General features: G+C 38.8%; 1 protein-coding gene across 1 annotated transcript in view; it reads left to right on the top strand.

Moving 5' to 3' along the window:
• ptprt (protein tyrosine phosphatase receptor type T) overlaps positions 1 to 25880 on the top strand; it is a 293754-nt gene that overhangs the window by 224546 nt on the left and 43328 nt on the right. The window contains exons 20-24 of the mRNA XM_063910759.1: positions 4826 to 4906; positions 5805 to 5840; positions 18887 to 18979; positions 19578 to 19687; positions 24436 to 24523. Of these exons, the coding sequence (XP_063766829.1) occupies positions 4826 to 4906; positions 5805 to 5840; positions 18887 to 18979; positions 19578 to 19687; positions 24436 to 24523 (408 nt within the window). The remainder of the gene's footprint in view (positions 1 to 4825; positions 4907 to 5804; positions 5841 to 18886; positions 18980 to 19577; positions 19688 to 24435; positions 24524 to 25880) is intronic.

The raw sequence follows: 25880 nt of genomic DNA, 5'->3' as shown, positions 1-25880 counted from the left end.
CATGGGTGCTGGAGAGGGACTACGTAGCAGGCTAATGTCACCCGCAATTGCCTGCTCTCTTCTTCTAACTGTCCAAACCAAAACTCTGGCATACAATAATGTTTTTGCGTTGAATAAACTAAGAGGGAACTGCTTACATCTCGGCCATAAATGTACCACTAAGCTCTGGCATTGGCTTAAAGAGCACTATCATGCTTTTTGCGGGGGTTTTCCCTTTCCTGTAGTGTTATATAGGATTCTGTGCATGTAAATGGTCTCCAAAGGCTCCCTAAAAGTGCAAAAGTTCCCTCCAGAAGGAGTTTCACACACTCCCCCCTGCCTGAAATGCCTCCATTGGACTCTGTTGGACTCCGTTGTTTTCAATAACATAGTCGCATCACTATGTAACACTCGCGCTTCTATTGGCTAGCACTCCAAAACATTTTATGTGATAGGCTGGTTACAAACAGACTGGGCTCGGTTTCAGACAGAGGGTGAACAATAAAAGCACTTTTTAACATTAAGGCATGTTTGGTAATGTTCGGTTTTCTTCTCGACCTTGGTTGTTTCATTACATTTTTAGTATTTCTATTAGCATTGTTACACTTAAATCTAACCATGCTTTTGCTGAGTCTATGAACACAGTTTCCATATTTGAAGAATTTAAAAAGAAGAGGTAAATCTCTTCTCGGAGCTGAATATATGATGAAGTAATGGCTATTTTATAAGTCATGGATATTTCTGCTTCCAGGCACAGTTGACTGGACCTTGCCTCGGGCCGAATATAATTTTGGCATTCAAATAAGTCTTCTTGATTCAAGGCATATGTGGAATTAGGTTTGGACTTCTAAAAAGTGCCAGACTTTCCTCCATTTTATCAGCTTTGGATGAAAGTAAAGAATATGTCTTGCTATATGCGTCACAACCCAGAGGGACATTGTTTTTGTTATCATTCTATGGATACGACATACTATTACAAAAAATATACATGTTTCCCTTTTGCTGTGTGACTTTCTACACCTTGTTGTTGAGGATCCATGGCAATTAACTGTTTGGTTCATCAGAGTTGGTGCCATGAAATAGTCTTTCTCTAACTGCCTCCCTTTCACTGTTTGTAGTGTTATCACACACATTGGGAAAAGGGAGAGAAACAAAGGACACACACATACACACATGCATCGCTGATCCAGGCTCAGTCCTAATGAGAAGGAGAAAAAACGCTGACGATAGGTAGGGGACCCAATAATATTTCCGCGGATGGACCCTCGCAGGGCAAATAACCTTTTTGTGTTATTGCATTCTCACCCAGTCACCAGTTATCTTCACAGGACATTGCTGTCAAAGCAGTTTTCTTTCAGTATGCAGGAACACTCTTCACTGTATTAAAGTTGAGCTTCTTTCTGAGACACATTAGCATGCAGTGCTGGTACGCATTAGACGAGGGGGATTTTGTAACGGAAGAGGAAAAAATATGTTCGGAGGTATTTGTAGAGGTGATGAGGAAGAAAGAGACAAGACAACCTTCACAAGATAGAACTTAAATGATCTGCTAGGGGGGAAATTTGGCCATTGTACCAGAAAACAATCGAGCAAATAGAATATGAATTAGGCAAAAAGGCACCTGTATGGATAATGTTCACATCAGGAAATTACCATCACACTTATTTGTAAGGGCATTAGTGAAATTGCAAACACTGGAGGAGGTCTCTGTCAGCCTTGATACTGCCATTTTACACAACATGTAATATAATATTTATGTGCAAATTAAGTCAGACATTTTAGAGTTTCTGGTGAGCACATTTATTCAGTATATTAAAGAGTCCTTATTATGCTTTATGGATTCACTCTTTCCTGTAGTGTGTTATGTAGGTGCATGTAAATGTGTGCAAAGGCTTGAATCACAGAGGGAGTTTCTCTCTCACACACTTCCCCCCCTGCCTGAAACTCCTCCATTGGACTCTTTGTTTACTTCACTCTCATAGTCACATTTATCACTCGCACTTCTATTGGATAGTGCTCAAGCAAGTTGAACGTGATAGGCTAAAGGGATGGACATTTCTGACATGAACCTGAACATGTTTAATAATATGTCCTCTTTTAGCTTACTTTCAAACTTTCAAACAAGGATGAGTTTACCCAAAAAGCATCACTGTCAGACACACTTAGTCCTCAATTAATGTGCATTTGTGTTTTCAAGTGTCTTACATTTTTTGTAGACCCTTATTTTTCTTACTTACTACAGAAAACCTTAAATGACTCCCTTGGATGGACTATTATTGAGACAAAGTGTCCTCACCATCACATGCATGCTGTCCACTTACATATAATGTATATTACTTTTTCTCAAGCCATTTTCCTCATATTATTTTAATGTGACAGCGAGACAAATGGATAGCTTGAGTGTCACCTAAACTGCCATTATTACAAGATGCTATAAGTGGCTACTTCAACAGACCCCTTGGGATATTGCTAATGCTTTTACAACTTTTCAATATATAGCTAGAATGTTTTACAAACCATCATGCTAATTGATTTACAATTCTCTATATTACTTTTTCGTTGTGTGGGAGTTTGGTGTACTTGTACTGAGACGAAAAACTAAAAAGTTTTAAAAACGTCTTATCAGGGGAAGGAGAGCAGAGAATTCCAATTGAAGGGGCCTGAGGAAGTGACAAGAAGAGAGGGGATGATGGGAGTGGGGTGGAAACAATGACAAAGAAACACAGGGGCAGCAGAGGAGACGCTGAGTCTGAAGGGAGGTAGATGAGAGGTTTCTTTAGGTGGAGAGTCTCCTCTAATGGCCACCTGCTTGGACCATCAGGTCTCTCAAACACACAATAAATTACGAACAAGTGTGAAAATACTGTATAAGCTGGCATGCATAATTATTAGATGGCTGCTTCACGTTTATGTATGAATAACTCTACGTTTAGGTGAGTGCAGAAACGGCAACTAGCTGCAGGAAGTGTCGCTACATGTGGGTAAATTAGCTCTGATATCTGGTGTGGATTATTGAACGGGTTTAGGTAGCATATAATATGTCACAGTCAGTCTCCCAGCATTCCCCCTGTGTTTGATCTTATTTTGTGTGTGTGTGTGTGTGTGTGTGTGTGTGTGTGTGTGTGTGTGTGTGCGTGTGTGTGTGTGTGTGTGTGTGTGTGTGCGTGTGTGTATCATACATTTCATTCATTTATAACCCCTGGCAGACCTGATGGTGATCCCCATGTATATGCAATGATGTATGGGCTCAGCTTTTTTCCAACTCTTTCTATTATTTACTTTATTCCCACAGTTGCAGTTTTGAACATGAAGTAGTTATTCGATACACGAAGCTATAGCTTCCACCAAAATGCTTTGTAGCTGTACACATTTAAACAATAACTCACTAAGTTTGAATTGTTTTTTTAGGTCATGTATTCCCATGAACCCAAGGAGTCACTTTTGAGTCAAATGAACTATTTTTGAATGTTTTTTTCTTTCTTTATGGTAAAGTCTATAATAGGCTAACGACCCACTAGCGTACAGGTTTGGGATAGCTTCTAAAGTGACAGATAAATGGCTTTAATATGGACAACCCATAAATTAAAGTGGAAACATCAATAGTTTGATAGGGAAACATAGCAATTGCAGATACAAACGCTGTACTTTCACTCAGGAGACCCAGGTATTTTGTCCCTGATGAAACCAACTTGTGTTCCCTGACGTAGCCTACGTAAACAAACAACCGTAAAGTATGAACATATGTAGCCATAGCAGTATCACTCAGTTTTACCCCCAAGCTTAAATGAAGCTTAATAAAAAACCCACCCTTTCATTATGCTATTTATTCTGGCTTACTTATGGGTGCAGTTGTCTCTTTCTTAAGCACTAGAGTGGTGTCCAAATCAACTGATAATAGCCATTAAATTGATCATTAATCTGTTCAATTCTGCGACATAACTCTCCATCAACATTTTAATAGCACTATCTTTTGGCGGAGAGATTCTGAGAAATGAATGCCGAGTAGCACTGAGGTTTTCTAAGGCTTATGATGAACAGTCACCTTACATTTAGATTAACTTTGTTTTTGTCTCCCAACTGACTACAAATTACTTTTCCCCAGCGAGGAGTCATAAGTCCATTGTTCCTCACTAGAAACACATAACAAATCAATTGTATTAAGTGATGTGAGGCTAGATAGTTCACTGCTCAATAATTGCTGGCTAGCTGAGTTAGCAGGACAAATGCTGTCATTGTTCCTCTCTATTGGTTCAATCCATTTACTTTGACCGGCCATTCTTTATACCGGCCACAGAATCAGTCGTATGTATTGACCAACATTGAGAGCATGTCATCATTGAGACGGAACCACTTTTGTTATTCAAAATTCAATACGGTAGCATTGATGGTGCCATTAGTGTTATTGGATTGTTCCTCATTTTGTTGAATATGGATCTTTCTTTGTGTATTTTTCCATTGTTAAGCATGTCCTGTGATGATTGATTGTTGTTTTTCTTTAGATTCGCTCACTGACCTATCCCTCTTCTCTTCTTCTATCTCTTTGGCTTTTTCCCTTTTTTCCTTTATACTACACTTCCTGTCTCTGCTTTCATATAATTATCTCCACCTTACACTTTCCATTTTTTTTTCTTCTATTCCATTCTCTCCTCCTAATCTGGCCTCCTTTTTCTGTGCTCCTCTTTCCACCGCTCCTTCCTGTTCTGTCAAACACCTCCCTTTTCACTCCACTGCTCCCTTCGCCACCTCTTGCTTCTCCCTTACATCCTCTCTCCTCTTTTTCATCTTGTTTCCTCGTCGTCTATTTCACCTTCTTTTCACCTCTCTTCCCTTGTGTCTCCTTCCCCAGCCTCCCCCTCTCCCTGCTCATTCTCTGTGCAGGGAAGCAAGACACTGCAGAGCAAATCCCTGCTGAATTCCTACTACTCAGGTACACACTTAAACACATACACACACAAACACACAACACACACACACACACACACACACACACACACACACACACACACACACACACACACACACACACACACACACACACACACACACACACACACACACACACACACACACATACACACACAACACACACACACACACACACACACACACACACACACACACACACACACACACACACACACACACATAATCTTTGAAGAGGCTTTAGGCAACGATTCAATGCCTGTGGAGTTTCATGCAGTTGGGGTTTCATCTGCTCAAACTGTCCCTATAAATGGCACTGGAGTAACTGAGTTACTGTATTTTTTAGTTCCCTTTTTTAGGTTGACCATATTATTTCTGCATACTTGTTAGGTACTGGATGCTTCTACTAAAAGAGATTGCCTTACAGCTTGATGTGTGTTTACCTGTACCCAACTAACATGTTTTTTTGCAAATTGTCACTTGTGGAAAAGGTTAAAGGTGTTTATGTTTTACACAAATGTATATACTGTACATATTCAGGCTTCAAAGGCAATATTACAAACATTTTATTTACTTAGCACAGGCAAGAGCTATTCACAAACAACAACCGTTTGGTGAAATGAAAACACCTGCGTCATACTCCCCGAAAAATATTAGAAATTAATAAAAAGCAAAAGACAAAACATAGTGAATAAGATCCCTACAACATTTCAAATAATGAGGTTGACAGTCCAATACACTCAACAACTACAAACACATATAAAATGCAGAACATACAGGATCTATTGTTCCATATCATCCCCTCTTTCTTAGAACTAATTGTGTCCCATTTTATGTTGTGTTGTGACAATCATATCAATCAAAAGAAATTGACATTGCAATGTTTTTTTTTTTTTGTGCAGTGTCTAAAGAGCCAGTTCCAGCCACAACTTCCATAGGTGAGTTCAAACTGTTTCATTATCATTATGAAGTGTAGAGTATGGGGTTAATACAGCTCTGACTTGATCTTAGTGTGAATCTGTTCAAGTGTGAGCAAGCACGTGGAAGTATGACAAACAACTGAAGCAAAAGTTCACAAAAGGACTGTCTTCCACACACATGTATCCATATACAAGGTCAGAGATAAACACACATGCATATACACAAAGTTTACACGTGGGAAAATGAGTGTCAAAACTATTTTTCAGTACCTTCTTTCTGTGTTTTTCTCTTCATTTTCCTCCTTCTCTCCCCTTCTGTTGGCCAGATTGGCCTCTTCTGTGCCAAGCAGATTGGCTCTGGCCTCTGCCAAAGTGTGACATCTATGTGTGTGTTTGTTTGTGTGGGTTTATCTGTGTGTAAGCTTTAGTGTGTGGCAAGCCTTTACAAGTAGACCATTTCACACACTCTTGACTCTCGCTCACACACACAGAGGTATAGTAAGTGTCGTAGTGACATTTGTCTGCCGGCCTCCTTTCTGTATTATGTGATAATACCTATCAGCTGCTCCTCTTCCTCAAACACCTCCTCCCGTCCCTCCTTTCCATATTACTCCTTTCTTCTTCTCTCCTCTCTTTTGCCCATTATTCATCATGTCTGCCAACACATCATGGTGCTCCCTCATTTTGAATATACATGTCAAACTACATTCCCTACTTTTTTGTTTGAATCAAAATGTTAATGTTATGTTGATGATGATGATGTTGATGATGATGATGATGTTGATGATGATGATGATGATGATGATGGTTATCATTGTTATTATTATTATTATTATTATTATTATTATTATTATTATTATTATTATTATTATTATTATCATTATTATTATTATTATTATTATTATTATTATTATTATTATATATCAATCATATATATATATATTACTTTAATTGTAATGCTGCTATGCCATTTTGTTTGCCTTTTATTTTATTTTATTTGGCAATGCCAAGCCCCATCAAAAATATGTTTCACTTGATTGATTAGGTATTCGAGCATCCTTTCTTGACTTCCACTTCATTTGGAAACTTCACTGTTCACTCTTCCCTTTCACTTTATCCTTTCCTTCTCTAATCTCCTCTGTTGACTATCTGAATCAATGTTATACCTGCTGAGCCCATGTGTTAACTGCCCAAGAAGTACAGAGGAAGAAATACAGAAAAAGTGCAATCATAATAATAGACACCAATCCTGCAAGTTCTCGGCTCATGAAACTATTTGACCAAAGAAAAGTTTAAAAGATATTATGTAAATGAATAATATCTGCATTTCAACCATGTTTAGGCCTCACATATGTACGATAATTAACAGTAATCTAAACAACTGGCTACACAGGTTTCTTTGCCATTTGCTGATACACATCAAGGCATGATGAAGCAGAATGCAAAACAACGCTTGAGCGATTTGAGCAACAGCACAAATTTGCTGTCATACATCTTCACAGAGTGACACTAGTGTTTTCTTGAACCATATGTTCTATCTACAATTAGAGAGAAAGACAATATGTGAAACCAAAGTTTCATAATTACCCGGAAGAAAAATGTGGTATGTACAACACATGCATAACGAATAGAAGAAGAAAAAAAACCACTTTATAGAACAGAACAAAATGTTGCATGATAAAACAACAGCGGGGTAAGTCCATACACTCATCCATTAATCCTTTCATTTCCCATTTGTGCGTTTCATAATATCTGTTGGTCCATCCATCGACTCTTCTGTCCCTCCATCACTGTCTATATCCACATCTTCTTTTATGCTGTAATTGATTCTCCCCTTCTATCCATCATTCATCTATCTATCCAGTTCCTATTTCTTCCTGTTCTCCATTATCCCATCTTCCTTTTCAGACATTCTTGCAATCCCCTTTTTTCTCCATCCATCCATCCGGATACATCTCAAAGCAGCATCTCTGGCAGCTGTTTCCATATCATGCTGACCATTGCAATTATTTCATTGATTAAAGCAATAATTTAGTGGACGGAGAGAACCTGCAAATTGACCACTGATCATGTTGTAATCATCATCATCATCATCATCATCATCATCATCATCATCATCATCATCATCATCATCATCATCATCATCATCATCTTCTTCAAGATTATCATCCAAGGCGAACAGGAGAATGGAAATACCAATGCACAGTAAAATAGCAGACATACTGTTGGGATGAAGGGAACATTAATTGAAAGGGTTGAAAGTGAGATTAAAACAGAGAGGTGGAGGAATAGAGATAAAAAGGAAACAGAGAACAATGTACAGTTCTTTAACAGCATATTTCTCTATCGAATATGTGGGGTTTTTTTGCAAGTGTTATCCAAGTTGAGATGTACTGCAGATATTCTTTATCTTATGAAACCCCTTCTTGAATATAGAATGACAGGAGGGTGATGGAACTCAATAAGGAAACATCTGATTCTAGCATTTATCCTTTTAAACATTTTCTTAGTTGAATATGAGCACATTTCCTTAATTGTATTGCTAAAGTTACTTACAATACCAAAGCTGTCCACTTAATGGGATAATACTTATTCTAAACCAGGGATTCCCCTGGGGGTGCGCGAGCCATAGGCTGCAATAAAAAACAGGAACAATAAACATTTCCTTTGTAATCCCTTTTATTTCAAATAAAAAAACTAAAATGTATTAGTTTTTGATAGAAACGTAGAAGAAGACAGCCGCTGGAACGTCTCATGACAAAGTTATTTATATGGCGATAAAACAAAGCTTTGTTTGCAAAAAAAGTTTGGGAACCGCTGCTCTAAACCTTACTTAAAAAATATGCGCAATATTTGTAATTGTTTTTACTGATTCTTTTGTGTTTATCTGTTTATAATCCAAAAATCCTCCATTCTCCACTTTGAACTCCATTGGGGTTATAACCTATCCATTCATCTGAAAAGGCCTTCAAGGGTAACTGGATTCCATTATTAAGCAAAGCCATAGAAAACATTTCATTCTTAAAGTAAGACTCCACGATTTAGATACATTCCAATACCTTTCAGGCTTTTGAAAATGGATAATGGTACCAGGAGCCTGAACGGTGCCAGTGAGGATCGTTTCTTAATAGCTTCAACAGAGAGGCAGAGCAGAGAAAGAGAGAAGAAAGTTATTAAGACGACAGTGAAAGAGACATACATATTGAGGGATCAAAGACGGGGGAGAAGGAGCTCTGGTAAATCCAGTATGCAATGCAGAGGAGGGTTTAACTCGGTGTGTGTGTGTGTGTGTGTGTGTGTGTGTGTGAGTGTGTGTATGTTTGTGTGTGTGTGTGTGTGTGTTTTCTTTTTCAACCAGCTGCAAAGCTTTCTCCTTAGCTCAGGTGTTTTCTCAGCTATGGAAATGGGATTTCGCACCCACACTCACACTCACCCACACACACCCAAACCCACACTCACACTCACACACACACACACACACACACACACACACACACTCTCACACACACACACACACACAAATCCTCCCTCACAAAATTGTGCATCCATAAGCACCCAAGCCAGCACTCACACACAAATATATGCATAGAGAGACAAGGACACATCAGAAAGTTACAAATGTGCACTCACAGATATCCGTATGCACAGACACCCCGCGCAGTGTTAACATTGATGCGACGTAAATCCACTGGATCAGTGGAAAGCCACCGCTGCATGGCGTGCATTTCATGTGCAAACACGTTTTCCTCCGAAAAATCAATTTCACAGACACTGATGTATGTTAAAAGGCTATGCAACACTGTTCTCTGTCACTTCACAAAGCGAGCGTCAGCCTTTTGTGGCCGGCCAAGTACAGCCTTTTGCTTGACTTCTTAGCACAGAAGTCATGTTTTTCCATGAATCAGGAGCTTTTCCTGGTTAATTAGGTACACACAGTTGAACAAATACACTGTTAGAATCACAGAGCCATGCAAAGGCGTCCCGGGAACCTTGGATACCAAAGAAAAAGCTAGATGCAAAACTGAAATCCCCTTGCAAATTCCTGTTTGCCTTTTCAAGGGCTTTCAAAACAACAAAGATTAGGCACATTAGACCATATCCCTTCTAATCCATAAATAATGGATTAAGAAGCAAAGGCTTTGGTGGAGACACAATTTTTGGAAATGATGAGACTTCACAGAATCATCTGGTTTTTGGTGATGTACTGCTTCAATATTTTGATTTGGATGGATGTTGCATAGAAGATGTGCTGAGGCCAAGCACAATATATCTATATGATTACCAAACAAACATCTAGGAAGTAGAATGTGGAAACATCCATTAATGGTGCCTTGAAGTGGACCTCGGCTTCCTAAGTTGGGAAGTGGTTCTCCCATTGTGTCCATAGGCTTTAATACGTAATGTGGAAATGACGTGGACACTGTAAAGAAGAAGCCTTGTATTTTATGTGTTTGAAAAAAACTAGCTTTCTCTGACTTTTTCCAAATAAAAGGAGAACAGCTTTTGGGAGTGACAGATTACACTTAACATGATCATGTACAAAAAAGTAAATGTATTCCCTTACAGTTACATTAAACAATATGCAATCGGATCACAGTCACATTTCAAAACATTGGGGATAACTAGCAGGATTACAGTGTTCCTAAAAAAAACTAAAAAGAGCATAAAATGTTTGTTGTAAAGGTTAAGATTTGATTTGTTCTCGGTCAGCTGTTCGATCGGTAGGCTAATACTTTAAGTGTGAATCTATATGCCTAGTACATATATATTCACTTTCTTTGGTTCTTTAGTTCCGTTTTTAATTCAGCAGGCGAACCTATATGTTCATACAATTGTGTGTTTGAGCATTTTCTGTCAGCTCAGATTTTATTTCTGCCTTTTAACGTGTAGTATATGTTCAGGTGTTTCTGCCTGAATATGCTTAATGAAAGGCAGGTTTTTCTTTGAATAAGCAGAATACATTTTTTAAAGTTCCCCCCCTCAGCCCTGATGTGAGTAATGTTTAAAATAAAACGCCAAAGATATATTTAGAGAATAGGCATTCATGTGCTGAATGTGTTGAGAAAAAAATGTTTGCTAGTGGTCAGAAGCAATCAGCAACAAAGGATTAATTGTTGGGATATTTAGAGAAAGGGGAATGATTGTAGTTATGGATAAAGAGAACGAGGAGTGAAAGAATGTGCAGCGGGCCAATGTCAATACACAGTATACAAAGTGAAGCACCCTTTATTTTTCAATGCATATTGTACTGAAGGAACAGATTAAATTCATGCCAGCAGACCTCAATGATGTGTCTTTTGTCAGGTATTTTGAAGATGCACTGCTCTCAAAACACTGCAACAACGACAACCGTGCTGCCACAGTGGAAGTGGACACTGGTCCAGAATCACATCCTGTGTAGAAAGCTCATCATTTCTACCCAGAGTATTGGAAATGGTTTTTCTAAAGCATTACTGAAGGGCAATTATTTTCCTCCAGCCTAGTTCAGCTTAGCATCAGGCTGCATGTAAGGCGATTATTGCTAATGGTAGTCATTTTGTTTGGTCATAATGTGACAGTGCTAGGTAATTGAAGGTGAAAGCATGTTTGAGAGATAGTGATTTGTAACCTTTACATGCTCAGGGAAGATTGAGCAGCTGTGCTCTTTTCAAGCCACTTCTTATAAAGCTTATATTCACGTCTAGTGGTCTCTCACTCCCACTTCCTTTGAGGTGTCCCTTTGCATCGCCTGTCTGACGGTATGACATATGTTCTTAACCCTTTTGTGGTTGCTTTCCTTACGTTTACCTTTACTAGTAGCTGTATGTAAAGATTTCACATACAATTGTTGAGGAAAGAAACACACTATTGCCCAAATTTAATTTCTATTTTTATTTCCAAGTTTCATATCAACATCAATATAAATACTGACACTAGAAACAGTTTAAATAATAGCATTTTAAGAACTCTTAATTTGAAAATCCTCTCTGGGGTGCCATTGCAACAGCTTTATGTGATGTTGCAAATTGGCTATTATTTAAGTGATGTGCAACGAGGCGGTCATTATTGAAAAAATCCAGCTTATTACAGAGCCACATACTAAATAAACTAACGCATTCCTTCCGATTAGAAATAAATACCACTTTGTACTGATGGCTGGAACTGCGGACACAGTTACGTCATTTAAAATGATGGCAGCACTGATGAAGGTTTTCTGTAGCTGTTAAAGAAAACTGATGTATTTTGTAAACTGCACTTAGTCCCTTGATGCTCCTTAGTTAAAGGTCAAGTTATGCTTAGCAGTGGTCTGTTAGCAAGAATTAACAACCCTGAAATGTCCAAATTGACTAATCAGAATCGAATATTTAAGAAAAAAAAAAGAAGCATGGTAATATTCACAATTGTGATTCGGGCCAGAATATAGGACAGGAAGTGTATAAACTGGCCAAATGTAAGCTTGAATACATGTTGCTTTATTTGGTACTGTACAAACACATGTTGTATAATATGTTGCTCTACTTTAATACCTCACATCTCAAATAGTTCATCCACAGGCAGCAGACGCCTATACTTACTGTATATGAGCAGCTGGTGGCTAAAAAAAGTTTCACTATTTAGGATCCTCAGAAGTAAAGATAAACAAATAGAAATGTCCTTCCACCAGTCCATTTTTCCCTCTAGTCTTGATTTCCAAGATAAAACTAAATTTTTGTTAAATAAGAAGCAGATCTGTGTGCGGCTGCTGTGTGACTTTTCAGATCGCTGTGTATGTAACTCACATACAAACAGCCTCCCACACACACTCTGTTGAGATCTCTGTTAAACTCTGGTGCCTCAAAGGAAGTGGCTTTTTACCCACACACTTATAGTTATTAAACGTGCAGACCACGCTACACACACTTCTGAGTCAGTGTTGTGTGTCCTTATGTCAGAAGAAGGGAGGTGAGATTGAGGTTAGCGCTGGGATAATGTCTAGACCAATTGATCCCTGTGAACTGCAGTCCAGATATATTTTCTGCTGCCTCTCTGTCTCCTCATACATTTATAGCTTTTCTCTTTTTCTCTGGCTTTTCTTTGCATCAGACATCCTCCGGTCTTGGTTTTCATTCCATCTCATCAAATGCTAAACATTAAGTACGCTGTGTTTATCTCTGTGTTGAAAATATTTCTCTTTTTTACACAAGCTCAATTTATTTCTAACTTCCTGTTCTCTATTCTTTCTTATGCTATATTCTCCTCTCCTTTGTTGATATGCCATCAGCCCTCCTTCAGAGATCTACATTTTTTTTAAAAGTGTTTAGATATCTGTAACAATTTAGAAGCTAACAGCTAAGCTAAGAATGCTTACATTGACTATAACACATGCACCTGGCATAAAACATTGACACATATATTTAACCTTTTATATTTGAAGGAATAACCCATTAACAGTTGATGGGCACATTGAGTTTGAGAACAACACCTCATAAAATGGTGCCCATATGTTATTGCCTATTATCCTCAGCAAAGCTAGTACGTTGCATTGTATTAGAAACCAAGATTGAAAAAAATAAAAAAATAAACTGATAATCTCAAGTATATACATTTTTATATCAAATGATTCATTTGGTGAATTAAACCCCTAGCTTGGATCAAGGATAGTTTTCTCAACTTTGTACAGTCTACTTTTATGTCTACTACTTTCTGTCTACATTGGACAGCAGCTCAGTTACACTTTTAGTTTCCATACTTTATTCTAGCGGCTCACTGTTCCACTACCTGACTTTAATATGTTTCAAATATCAGAGTGATTTTTCATCCACACCGGCCCGACTTTGCAGCAAAAATAAAATGAAGTTGAACCTGACCCTGTTCTGCAGAGAAAGACAGGAAGAAAGACAGAGAGGAACTCAACAGCCACTTTTATTCCAACTTTACGAAACAAAATACATCTCTTCAGAAACTTATGTCAACCAGCACTTAATATTTAATTTCAAAAGGGTTTAAAGAATGTCATTTTTTTCATTTGAAAGGCACCGTAGTATGCTAGTTTCTAAGGTTCATATTTCTATTTAGTGTCTCTACTGTGACATTTCTCCATGCTTTAATGTTCGAAAGCTCTTTATTTTTCTCATACTGCCTGTGCTGCAGCACCTCTTTTCACCCTCTGTCTGAAATCAGAGCCCAGTCTGCTCTGATTAGTTAGCTGGCCAGCTCTGTTGTGATTGGTCAACCACTTAGAGATGCCCTGCCCTTTAGCCTATCACGTACAATATGTTGGAGCGCTAGCCAAGGGAGGTGCAATGTTATGTAGTGATGTCCTTATGTCAACTCCCTCTGGCATGAACTTTGGGATTTTAGCCTTTGCAGACCATTTACATGCACCAAAACCTATTAAGCACACTTCAGGAAAAGGAAAACTTCAAAATGCACAATAGGGCCCCTTTGAGAAATTGTTTAAATTCACGTAGACCTTAGGTGGTTCAAACAATAATTTCCTCAAGATGGATGGACATTTGTTGGAGTTGCATAGTCCAGTTGTGAAAGTAATGTGTGTGTAATGTTTTGTTATAGTAAGATAAAACAGTTGACATGTTGGCATTGAGTGAAATATAAAGGCTGTTGCATTATTTACCCTACACAGCACAGTAGATTTCCTTGGTTAAACTAAATAGACAGTATTGGATTATTACTGCTCTTATCCAAGGGTGTAGATGATAACGGCTATATTGTCAGTGTGTAGTGTTTAGTGTTTAACGTCATTTCAACTTCAGATTCAATTATTGTTTGATTGTTCCTGATGTAATTACTGTGTGTGTGAGTGCTGGCTAATGAGTAAGAACAGGGTATGGAAATGATTATCATCTATAAGGACAGTTGCTTCTGTAATGGAGTCATTTCTTTGCTATGATTGGGTTTAACAGTGATTACTAGTTGGGGGGTGTAAAGGAAATGGGTGAATTGCATTGAATTATGCAATGACTGCAGAGAAAGCTTCTAGTTAGCTGGCAGTTGTCCATTTAAATCATGTGCAATAATATTCTGAACACAGTGATCGTCCACAGCGTTACTAAAAAAAAAAAAAAATCTACAGCCGTATACGGAAAATATGATCCTGGATGGAGTGTTGCAGAGTTGACTTAGTTTCGTAGGCAGCCCAGCAGTTAGAATCTCAAGGACTCCCTCGACAAAAAGCAAAGGGATTTCTCCATTGGAATTTTGAATTGTGCCGAAAATACAATCTGCGGCAAACACATTACACACATTACAATCTTTGTTCAGTTGGTTAATCTCCACATATGTTCAACACTTTTTAAAAAAAACATTTCGCAAAGGGACTCAGGCCGGATTTGAACCTGGCATGGGGATCAAACCCCAGTATATGGCCGCCTGCTTCGACCCACTGAGCTATACGACGGCCATGTTCAACACTTTAATGGAAGTTCAAGCGTAAATCAGTTAGCAGAAGTAAAAAGCTATGGGCTATACAAAAACAACATGTGGACAATGCTAAGCTAAAGGCGGCTAACATGTGACATGATGATGTTTAGCAGCCTTGTTTAGCCATTGTTTTGTTGACTCAATAAAGTTTCAGACATTCACCTGTGGGGGTGTTTACTGATGTCGTAGAACAAAACGTAAACATCTCTTCAGCTTGTGTTAACTACAGATCTTATTTCAGGGGTAAAATGCTGACTCACTTCCGAGTTTTGGGACTCCTTCCTGCACCACTTTATGTAAAAGTAAATAAAACTGAATTGAATGCAGCCCCTGCCATAAACAAGCAGATGCAGCATTATAGTTATATAAATCACGCAAAGTTAGGCAAAGAAGTAAACAAAGCTTCCGGAGAAAGATTAACCTACACCTGTAGAAGACTTAAAAGTAAAAAAATAAATAACGAAACACAGGTACAGACGTTTGAGGCGAGGGAGTTAGGAATAAACGCAGTGATACTCTGAGCCAAGTCATCCATAACTGCGTCTTAATAAAGTCACAGAGTGGGAGGAGGGAACTTTATATAGCACACTGCCAAGCATGAAGGACTGCATTAACATGCATTGACAGTGGAAACGGCCTTCACACACACGTGGGAAACAGGTCCAACACACACACATTTCTCTTCTCTCGCTTAAAATCAATGCATCTTTCTTATCAAACACACACTCAATGCTCTCCGTATGTCTATATATCAAACACACACACACACACACACACACACACACACACACACACACACACACACACACACACACACACACACACACACACACACACACACACACACACACACACACACACACACACACACACACACACACATACACACTCACACTCTTGTGAATGTGGGGTCAATAAATCTCCCCATTAGCATTGAGATGTCTTCATCATAGTCAGTGTTGTGGAGCTGCCGCTATGACTCCATTTCATGCCTGACTTAATGCATATTTGACCTTGGGGTGACACACATACACGTACACACACCCACATACAGACATTTTCTAATACTGAAAGATAGGCATGCAAAAGCACATGCTTGTTTAAGTGCAGGAGTGTGCTTGCACACACACACACACACACACACACACACACACACACACACACACACACACACACACACACACACACACACACACACACACACACACACACACACACACACACAAACACACACACACACACCTCACATCAATGGATAAACGAACTGTGTGAACTCACACATTCAAACGATGACAAAACACACACCTCCGACCGTGAAGGCAGATGCCTGGAATATTCAGAGGATCGGAGATGAAGCCTGTGTTAAAGTGTATTTATCAAAAGTAAGGGTTGAGTACTAAAGAAGGACGGGAAGAGTTTATAAAGATTAACGGGATGGAAGGGCTGGAGTTCATTGTTACATGAACTATTTTGGAGACATTTTGAAGGGGAAGTGTGAAGTACACCCTGGTTGTCTTTCAGAGAACGGACAGTTTGTCCTTGACTCTTCTCGCCTCTCTTTTTCTCCTCAACTCTTTACTCCTGTATTTTGTACAGCTTTGCTCTTCAAATATGTCTCCTGTCCCACCTTTCGTTCTCTCTCATCTGCCCTTTATTCCATGTTTCCTTGCTTCTTCCACGTCTTAATAGTGTGGTGCAGCGATGATGTATTATTGTAAGCTAACCTAGACGTTAGCATTACAAGGGCACACTCGACTAAAGCATTTTGGAATATACGAATAAGGTTTTTGGCAAACCTAGTTTTATAAAAGTTACAAGTTTTGTTAAGCAGGAAAATCTCGACATATTATCACCATATATACAATAGTTGAAGCGTCAGTAAAAATCTAATGTTTGCCTATAAAATAACTACGTTAGGATTTTTTGGCTCTGTATCAATACCACTAAGCTAAAGGCTGCTAATGTTTGTGTAATAACATTAAGTAGTCTTTTTTATTCAGTTATTTGCAATTGCTGTTCATATAATGGGTCAAAATACATATATTTATCATGGGGTGTTTATTTAAATATCTTATGTTGTATGACAATACCTGAACATCTCTTCAGCCTATGCTAACCTTATACTTTAGGCATCGAACCAAAACAACGTTAAAAAAAACAAAAACATGAGGGAACTAGAAGTGTTAAAATGCTAACTCATTCCGACTCATTCTTGCCCTCTATACATCCTTATTTTACTTCACCCTTTCTTCTCTCCTTTTTATTGCCTTTTGTCTATGTCCTACTTTTTCCACCGATTTCCTCTTTTTGCCTCTCATGTTCCTTCTGTTCGCTTCCTTCCTCTCCCCTTCGATCCACTTATTCATTCTGTCTTCTACTCTTCTATCAACCCTCTCACACATCTTGACTTCAGCTAGTAATACACTATATATATATGTATATATATATATTATGTAGAATTTTCAGCCCTTTGTCATTTCTCTCAAACACTTAATAGGACACTCACAGCAGCAGAGTGACCCGTGTGGTCGGCTCATTCTTCATCCATTTAGGGAAGCCCGTGTTTATATTGGCTTATGGAGAAGCCACTTAACGGCACTAATGAATCCACAGCCATCATTAACATGCAAATAGCTCCATTAAGAAACATAGAGTCATGCAGCATTATATTACAAACCCTATTCCTTCTGAGAAACACACATACACACTTCAGTGAGCAAACTGGGATGGCTGTTTGTCAGGAGCCATACTGCAACAGCACCGAACAAAATAACATTTATTTAAAGCAACAAAACTCTTATTATGGAAAACTAAAATTAGGCTTAGGGTTCATCAAAGTATTGAAATAATTCCAGTTCCCCATGATTGACTGAGATACAAAAGAGAAGACAAGTGGTGGAAAAAAAAATAATCCCTATAGTAAAGTAATCATGCTGGTACATCTTCCTCTTCAGGAGAGTGGTGGAGCATTTGTGTTTCTGCATCAAGTTTCCTCCACATAAAATGATTTGGATCCTCTGTTTCAGCTCTTGACAATCCTTGATCAGTCCCTCTCAATCAATCTGTCCGTTTCTTAATTGGAGGAGAGATATTCCAATTAGCCGTCCTAACATCATGCCCACCAATCAGGGTCCAGGGTGTTAAATGACTCATTTAACTAACCACTTGTCGTTAGCAGGCAATCTTTTTCTTTCTTCAAGACTATATTTTGGATTCACATATTGTATTTTATACTCAAAATTAATGTATTCAACACGTGGTATAAAAACTCATGATATGCAGAATCTAATCTCATAGCCATTTTTGGACATATATAGCATTAAGATAAAACAAGTGATAAAAACTGAATAAAATAAGTAGTATATTATTATATATTGCTGAAATGACCCATTCTCCATACTGAATATTTATACTTTTACTTCAAGTACATTTTGCTTGCATGTACCTCTAGTAACATATTTAATTCCAAACCTTTACTTCAGTATTTTCAGACCGTAGTTTTTCTTCTTTAACTTAATTTTGTATTCTTACCCCTCTGAACCTTTCTCACCTGTCATGTCTCCATATTGTGCACAGAGTGTGCAGTACTGATTGTGGCTGGAGGGATTATTATATGTGAGATGTCTGTTGTTATCGTATCTTACTCTCTCTTTTTCTATTAACAGACAGTAGCCAGGCGTCGCTCGCCCAGCCCTCTCTGACCCTTCAGAGTTTTCCTTACGGAGGCTGTGAGTCTGTGGAGATCTCCTACCAGAGCGGTGCGTGCACACAACCTTAACACTATGTTTGTTTGTTTGTTTGTCAGTCAGTCAGTCAGTCAGTCAGTCAGTCAGTCAGTCAGTCAGACCAATGTTATAATGCTTATACGTTATTGATAATGCAAATGGTTTTCATGAAAACTTACTAGCCAACAAATAGCTAATGGTGTGTGTAGTTATTGGCAACTGCTTGTTAGCTAGTAAACACACACCTCTAGCTACTTCAGAAAGTCAGTTAAGTCAGATTTCCTCTAGGTTATTTATTGATTTTGTTACATGCCTGATACAAGTTGTTCTAAACTTGTTTGCCGGTAAAACAACCGGCCTAGCAAGTTAGTTTAAAAAGTCAGTAAGATTTATTTATGACTATTCCAAACAATATACTGTGTTGTCATATTTTTGGATAAAGCTCAATACACTACTTACCTTATTTATTGATTGAGTAAAAGTTACTCAGCAGTGATTTAACAACATGCAAACTAAACAGAACTGCAATAAAGTATCCATCTAGCCACACATGAACATAGTAACTGTATGCCTCCCCCTGTTTACACGTTTGTTCTTTCTCTTTCTCTACAATATGATTCTCTTCCTGCAGGTCAGTTCCAGGCGGGCCAGTTTCAGCCTGCTATTCGAGTTGCAGACCTCCTGCAGCACATCACCCAGATGAAATGTGGACAGAGCTACGGTTTCAAGGAGGAATATGAGGTGAATAGACACACACACCCTCTCACACACACACTAAGAGGCTTATAATGAGAACAACAAGAACATCTTCACATGGACAACATTACAAGCAGCCGTTAGTAAGAAGGTCAAAGGTTTGCAGCAGAGATAACAGGTTTATTAAACTGTTTATGTGATCCCTGAATGTATAAATATAACTGCTGGTAAAATAGTGAGTCAAAGAGAATAGGATTGTCTTTTTCGATCTTTGTGGGTGTTAAAAAGTCGAAAGCAAATATCTGGATTGTATCATAGGCTCTTGCAGCCCTTATGACATCGGATAGACATCAGCAGTCAAAGTCAAAACAAAATTAAAAAGCAGATTTGACTGAAAATATATTTGAATTGCTAACCTTACTGCACATAGAAATGATCATTATAGGAAACGGAGTAAAACTGCCTCAGCTGCTAAGAGACGTGATGCATTTTTGCATCACATCTCTGTGATGCAAAAATGCAGTTTTTTTTCTTCTGCAGATTGATTTTGACTTTGCCGAGGCACAAATGATCAAATTTCAGTTCACTTCAATAAATTATATGAAAATCTAAAAACATAAACGGCATATCTGGCTTGGTAATTAGATTCCTTTATTTTGCAAACGCTGCATCCATATTTCCTCTCCGTCCCTGCTGTCACTTCCCAGTTGTTCAGCGTGTGTGTATGTGTGTGTGAAGGAGAGAGATTGGATTTGGTTTTATAACTGGAGACCCTTATCAATTATTAATCCTTTACCTCATCAATATTGATGATAAGCAAAACAAACAGAGGGACAGTAAAACTAACTTCCTCACTTTCTTTTACAATTTTTGTCATAGAGTGGTGCAGTGTTGACGTAGTTTTAGGAGCAGTGGGCTGCCATAAGTAAAGCTTCCGAGGAGCATTGTAGGGAACGGTGCCTTGCTCAGGGACACCTCGGTAGCAATTGGTCTTTACGGGTCTTGAACCAGTGACCTTCCAGTTCCGAAACCAAGTCTTTACAGACTTTGCTTCTACAAACCTAAGTTAGCATCACAGGGCTCCTTCGACAAAAGAGAATAGGATTTTTTTATTAATTTACAGAGTGGGCAGACAATAATATGTTGGGTGAATGTTTTATCAGCAGAATAATCTACACATATAACCAATGTTTTTATAATAACTCAAGTTTAAGTGCAATCACCAGAGGTAAAAAGCTATCTTTAGGCTAAATAAAAAAAATCACCAACCCTAAGCTAAAGGTAGCTAATGTTTGACGTGATGATTCTAGTGGCATTTAGTCACTTGTTAAAGACACATTTAAGCTTCAGACCTGTTCACTGACCTATTTTTTGTTGTAGCGAAACTCTTAAACTTGTGTTAACCACATATCTAATTTGAAGCATCTAACCAAAAACACATATCCAAAAATGTGATAAATGCTAACCCATTTTGAGGGACTTATTCCTGCACCCTTTTTTTGTCTTTTCTCTCATTTTTTCCCAAGTTTCTTCTTTTTCGTAATTTCCCTTCTGATCAAGTTGGTTCTCTCCCCCAATTTCCATGTCCTGTTCAATCTTTGCTCAGCTTAAATCATCCTTTGATTTAGCCTTTACTCTCTCCGTCTTTTCCAGTTTCCTAATCTTCTGTTCATCCCATGTCATGTCTTGGTATTTGTCAGACGTCCTTAATACTGTCTCCCACACTCCTGCTGTCTTTCTTCCTCTCTCTGCCGGTCCTGACTGTGTGTTCGGAGCAGTTCATCAAAAGCAGATGTTTCTACAATCATTCTTTTCTATACGCATTCTTCCATGGGATCATTTTCCTTCCAAATTCTCATTCCCTCGCTTTTATTCATGTGTCCTCGTTAATCAAATCATTCCTGTCTTCCCTTTGCTCTTCCTTCATTTACTTTGTGTCTGGCGCTGAAAATGAATCTTTAAAAAGACACCAGGAAAAGTCTGGTTTCTCTATCACCCGCTGCCTCCCATTTTCAAAATAATGAACATTTTCTATTAGCAGCTCTGCACGCATGTTGAAATTGTCCCTCTGTGATGCTGTACGTTTTGTTTTCATTTGCTTCCTGTCATTTTGGTTTATACCCACTGATACTTTTCAGGGGAGAGCAAATGTGATTTGTGTGTGTGTGTCCACCACCACACCCAATATGGTGTGTTCTTGTCGCAGTCTGTGTGTGACCTCCAGTGTTGAAGCCCATTAACCCCACTAACAGTGAAAGCCGCCACACTGTCAGAGGGTCGCTCCCCACTGGGGAAAACACCTTCTGAATTAAATAGAGTATTCTGCATAAAGACCGGTCAGTTGGTCAGGTTATCTGCTGTGGTGAATATCCCAACAATTTCACTTTTCATATGATCAAGGAAATGTATGTCCATTGGTTATTGTCAGCATTTACTAATGAAAACGAGGCTGTGTGTGCGTGTGTGTGTGTGTGTGTGTGTGTGTGTGTGTGTGTGTGTGTGTGTGCGTGCATGCGTGCAAGCGTGTGTGTGCGCGCGCATGTGTGTGTGTGTGTGTGTGCGTGCGTGTTTGTGAGTGTTTTACTGTGTGTTCGGTTTGTGTGTCTTGTCCTCCTACCTTATTTTTTTAATACATAAACTTAATAATCCTGAAAAGCAATGATGAAATTTGCATGAGAGGAGTGTGATCAAGACATGTTTTGGTTAGAAAAAAAGGGCAGCCAACCCACACCTTATGCAAACAGACAAACACACACACACACACACACAGACACTCACACACACACACACACACACACACATACACACACACACACACGCACACACATACTCACACACACACACACACACACACACACACACACACACACTTGCATAACCCTCCTACAGAATGCTCCTACCTAAGATATGTTTCAGTGCATGCAACACAAACATCACACACAGACACACAAGCTACACACACAGTCTCCGAGGCCCATATGCCACTTTAAAAGAACCCATTTTCTGCTTGATAGAGTGATAAGTTTAGGTGTCTGTCACAGTGCATTTGTACAGTGTGTGTGTGTGTGTGTGTGTGTGTGTGTGTGTGTGTGTGTGCGCGCGCGTGCATGCATGTGTGCGTGCACGTGTGTGTGTGTTTGTGTCTGTCTTATAACGATTGTTCTAAAATAGACCGGTGTCCATATCGTGACCTTTGTGAGTTGGGGTTTGGTTGCTTAGTAAAAGCTTGAAAGTGATCATACATCAAACACACACACATGCACGCAAACACACACACACACACACACACACACACACACACACACACACACACACACACACACACACACACACACACACACACACACACTCACACACACACATTATGAGGACACATATGGGACATGCACAGTCATACTCCATAGATGAAGGAATTCATACAAACATGTAGTGGATGTGTGTTCTTCACACATTAAGTACATAGTTACACATCATCACACACTTTTTGTCCTTGCTGTGTCTGGACCAGCATCCCAGCAGGGAGAAAAGGACAATCTGTCTACTCCCCGCCAACAAAAAAAAAGACCATTCCACAACTTTTTTTGTTTTCACACCCCCCGCAGTCTTTATCTGCACGTTCTCATTTTGTGCTGCCTCCACTGTGAATGTACCCCTCACTGCTGGTAGCATCTTAATTCAGTGTAAGACCTACACTTGCCAATGAGTTTGATCTTGATTGGCGTCGCCAGTTGGCAGAAATTCAGCGGAAAATTACCTGGCTAAAACATAATAAAAAGTACCTGATTAAGATTAATAGAGCTGGGATTTCTGAGATATTTCTTGCCATAACTTCTGCTGTGTTCACATGCTAGTTAAAAGGTCTGACATTAACACATTAAAGATGAGCAGCACTGCTTTTATATACTTCTATATCATATTACACCAGTTGCAAAGGCCCTTCATGATGCTCTCACATACTGTAATAGGCCTAAATACTAAGTTCCACTTTATAAACATTTGAATCCTTAGAAATGTTATTTCAAACAAAAGTCTTTATTTAAATGTTATCTCTGGATTGATCTGTCTCACTTTCTCACTTTGAATGATGCAATTGTTCCATACAGCTACCACAAGTAGAAAGACAAAAAAAGCATTTGATAATTTCAAATACAATGTGGAATCACAACAACTATCAAATAATGTTTTTTATATTTGGGCTGCACAATTTCTAAAAAAAATAGCCAAAAAAAACATAGAATATTGCCATATTGTTTAGCAATAATAGATGGAAAGAATATTTTTGAAACATTATTTTCATAATCATTGAAAAATATAGCTGATAAAGTTACTATTCTTTAGGAGAAACAATTGTGTTTTTAATAGAGAAGAATACCATTTGCAAGGTGCTTTTCTGCAGTATTATTATTGTTACATCATGTTCCTTTACCAATTATTGTGAAATGTCTTTAGTGAGTGTTGGGATTTTCTTTATATTTGTGTAAAATAATAGAAAGGCCTTCATATTAAATTATAATATATTTGTTCCTTTTTTAAAGTTGAATCAAAAGGTAATTGATGTTAGCTTTGCCTTCTTGTGAAAACTTGTGTTGTGTTTCAGCCGTTTTAAACCCTTACTGCCCTAAGTGGCAAAGAGTCAGTAGTCTCTGCATTAATATTCATGTTACTGTTGTATCTTCTGCCGGCCCACGTGACAGTGTACAAGCTCTGGGCATCATGCCATATGTGCATGCATATTTGTGTATCTACATACCTCAACATGGATCTATTGTGCATGTGTTCATGTGTATGTCCAGGCCCTGGCGGAGGGACAGACGGCGCCCTGGGAGACGGCCAAGAAGGACGAGAACCGCAACAAGAATCGCTATGGCAACATCATCGCTTGTGAGTACTGCAATGAGATGGACGGACTATGGAGTTCTCTTTGCTAAATATGGCTATGGTCCTTTAGCTCAGTTTGAATTAAGTTAGGTCTGGTTTAAGTTTGGTCTGGGTTCGGTTGGGTTTGGTTTGGTTTTATATCATTTAACTCAATTAGATGTTTATTAAATACAGAGAACTTTCTCTGTTAAGGGTCCTGACTGATTGAACCTTGGTTTGGGTTGTTTCCTTTGTCATTGTTGGTTTTCACGTGTTAGCCGTTTGGTAAAGTAAGATCGTGATTGAGTTTTAATCAAACAAGAGTCTGTCCTTCAGCTGGAGGACACAGGCAAGCATCTGCCCTGAAGTGTCCTTCACAGAGTCACTGTCTGACTCCCTCCAGCTCGGGGTGCATCCTACTGATGGACGTTACCACCTGCTGAGAGCCAGATGCCAGTAGAACATGGTTTTGGCGGGACCAATTCACTAGACGTGTCAGAAGGATGACTCAGTGATATATTTTCATTCAAAGCATGTGTTTAATAGAAAATAGCAGAAAGGTACTTCATTTACTCTAGAAGCTATATCAGAGTGTACTCACACTACAGGAAAATACTGTTGCAAAAGTAATTATTTTTGCAGTGGGAATATATATTTCAAGTCAAGGTGATGATCAAAGCGTGCAGCCTTTTTTTTATTCAAGGAATGTTTTCACAAGTTAAGCTTCATTAAGGCCAGACAGGCTGTAGTAATGATGTTCAGACGTAGCCTGCTGCTAGCATGAGTGTTTGGCCATTAGAGTGTGAATTTGCATGTGAATATGGCGCCGGTGATTGCTATGATTTTGTTACCAATAATATGTGTGTGCTTGATATTGGATGAGGCCACCTCTGGCCTTTACTAGGAGCAGATTCTTAGGTTGAAGTTTTATTAAATGAGCGTGTGGGCCATTAGACCCACAAGCACATACATGACTAGCACAGTCCAGAGGACTGCTCTCGTTTTGCAGTTCATGTGTGTGTGTGTGTGTGTGTGTGTGTGTGTGTGTGTGTGTGTGTGTGTGTGTGTGTGTGCATGTACCGCTCCGTGCACATGTCTCATTATGAGGGTTTAGATGTCAAGGCAAAGACACTACACTAACCTGAAGGCTTTAAAATGAAACATTGCTCTGAAATGAAATAGCCTGTCAAGGACTTGATAACCAACAGGAATTATGATAAATTTGCTATTAGTACAAATCCTTTAATTACAAGGGCCTGGTAATGGAAACTGTCTGTCTTGCTTGCTGTGATTGTACAAACGCTCATTTTCTAGAGAAAATGTTTTAAAGGGTCCCTGGGGGAACATTTTTGTCGTGTCTTGATTAGAACAAGGAAATGTG

This window comes from Eleginops maclovinus, chromosome 20 (genome assembly GCF_036324505.1).
Source record: "Eleginops maclovinus isolate JMC-PN-2008 ecotype Puerto Natales chromosome 20, JC_Emac_rtc_rv5, whole genome shotgun sequence".
In the NCBI taxonomy this organism is placed as follows: domain Eukaryota; kingdom Metazoa; phylum Chordata; class Actinopteri; order Perciformes; family Eleginopidae; genus Eleginops; species Eleginops maclovinus.
This window is presented reverse-complemented; position numbering and strand designations above follow the sequence as displayed.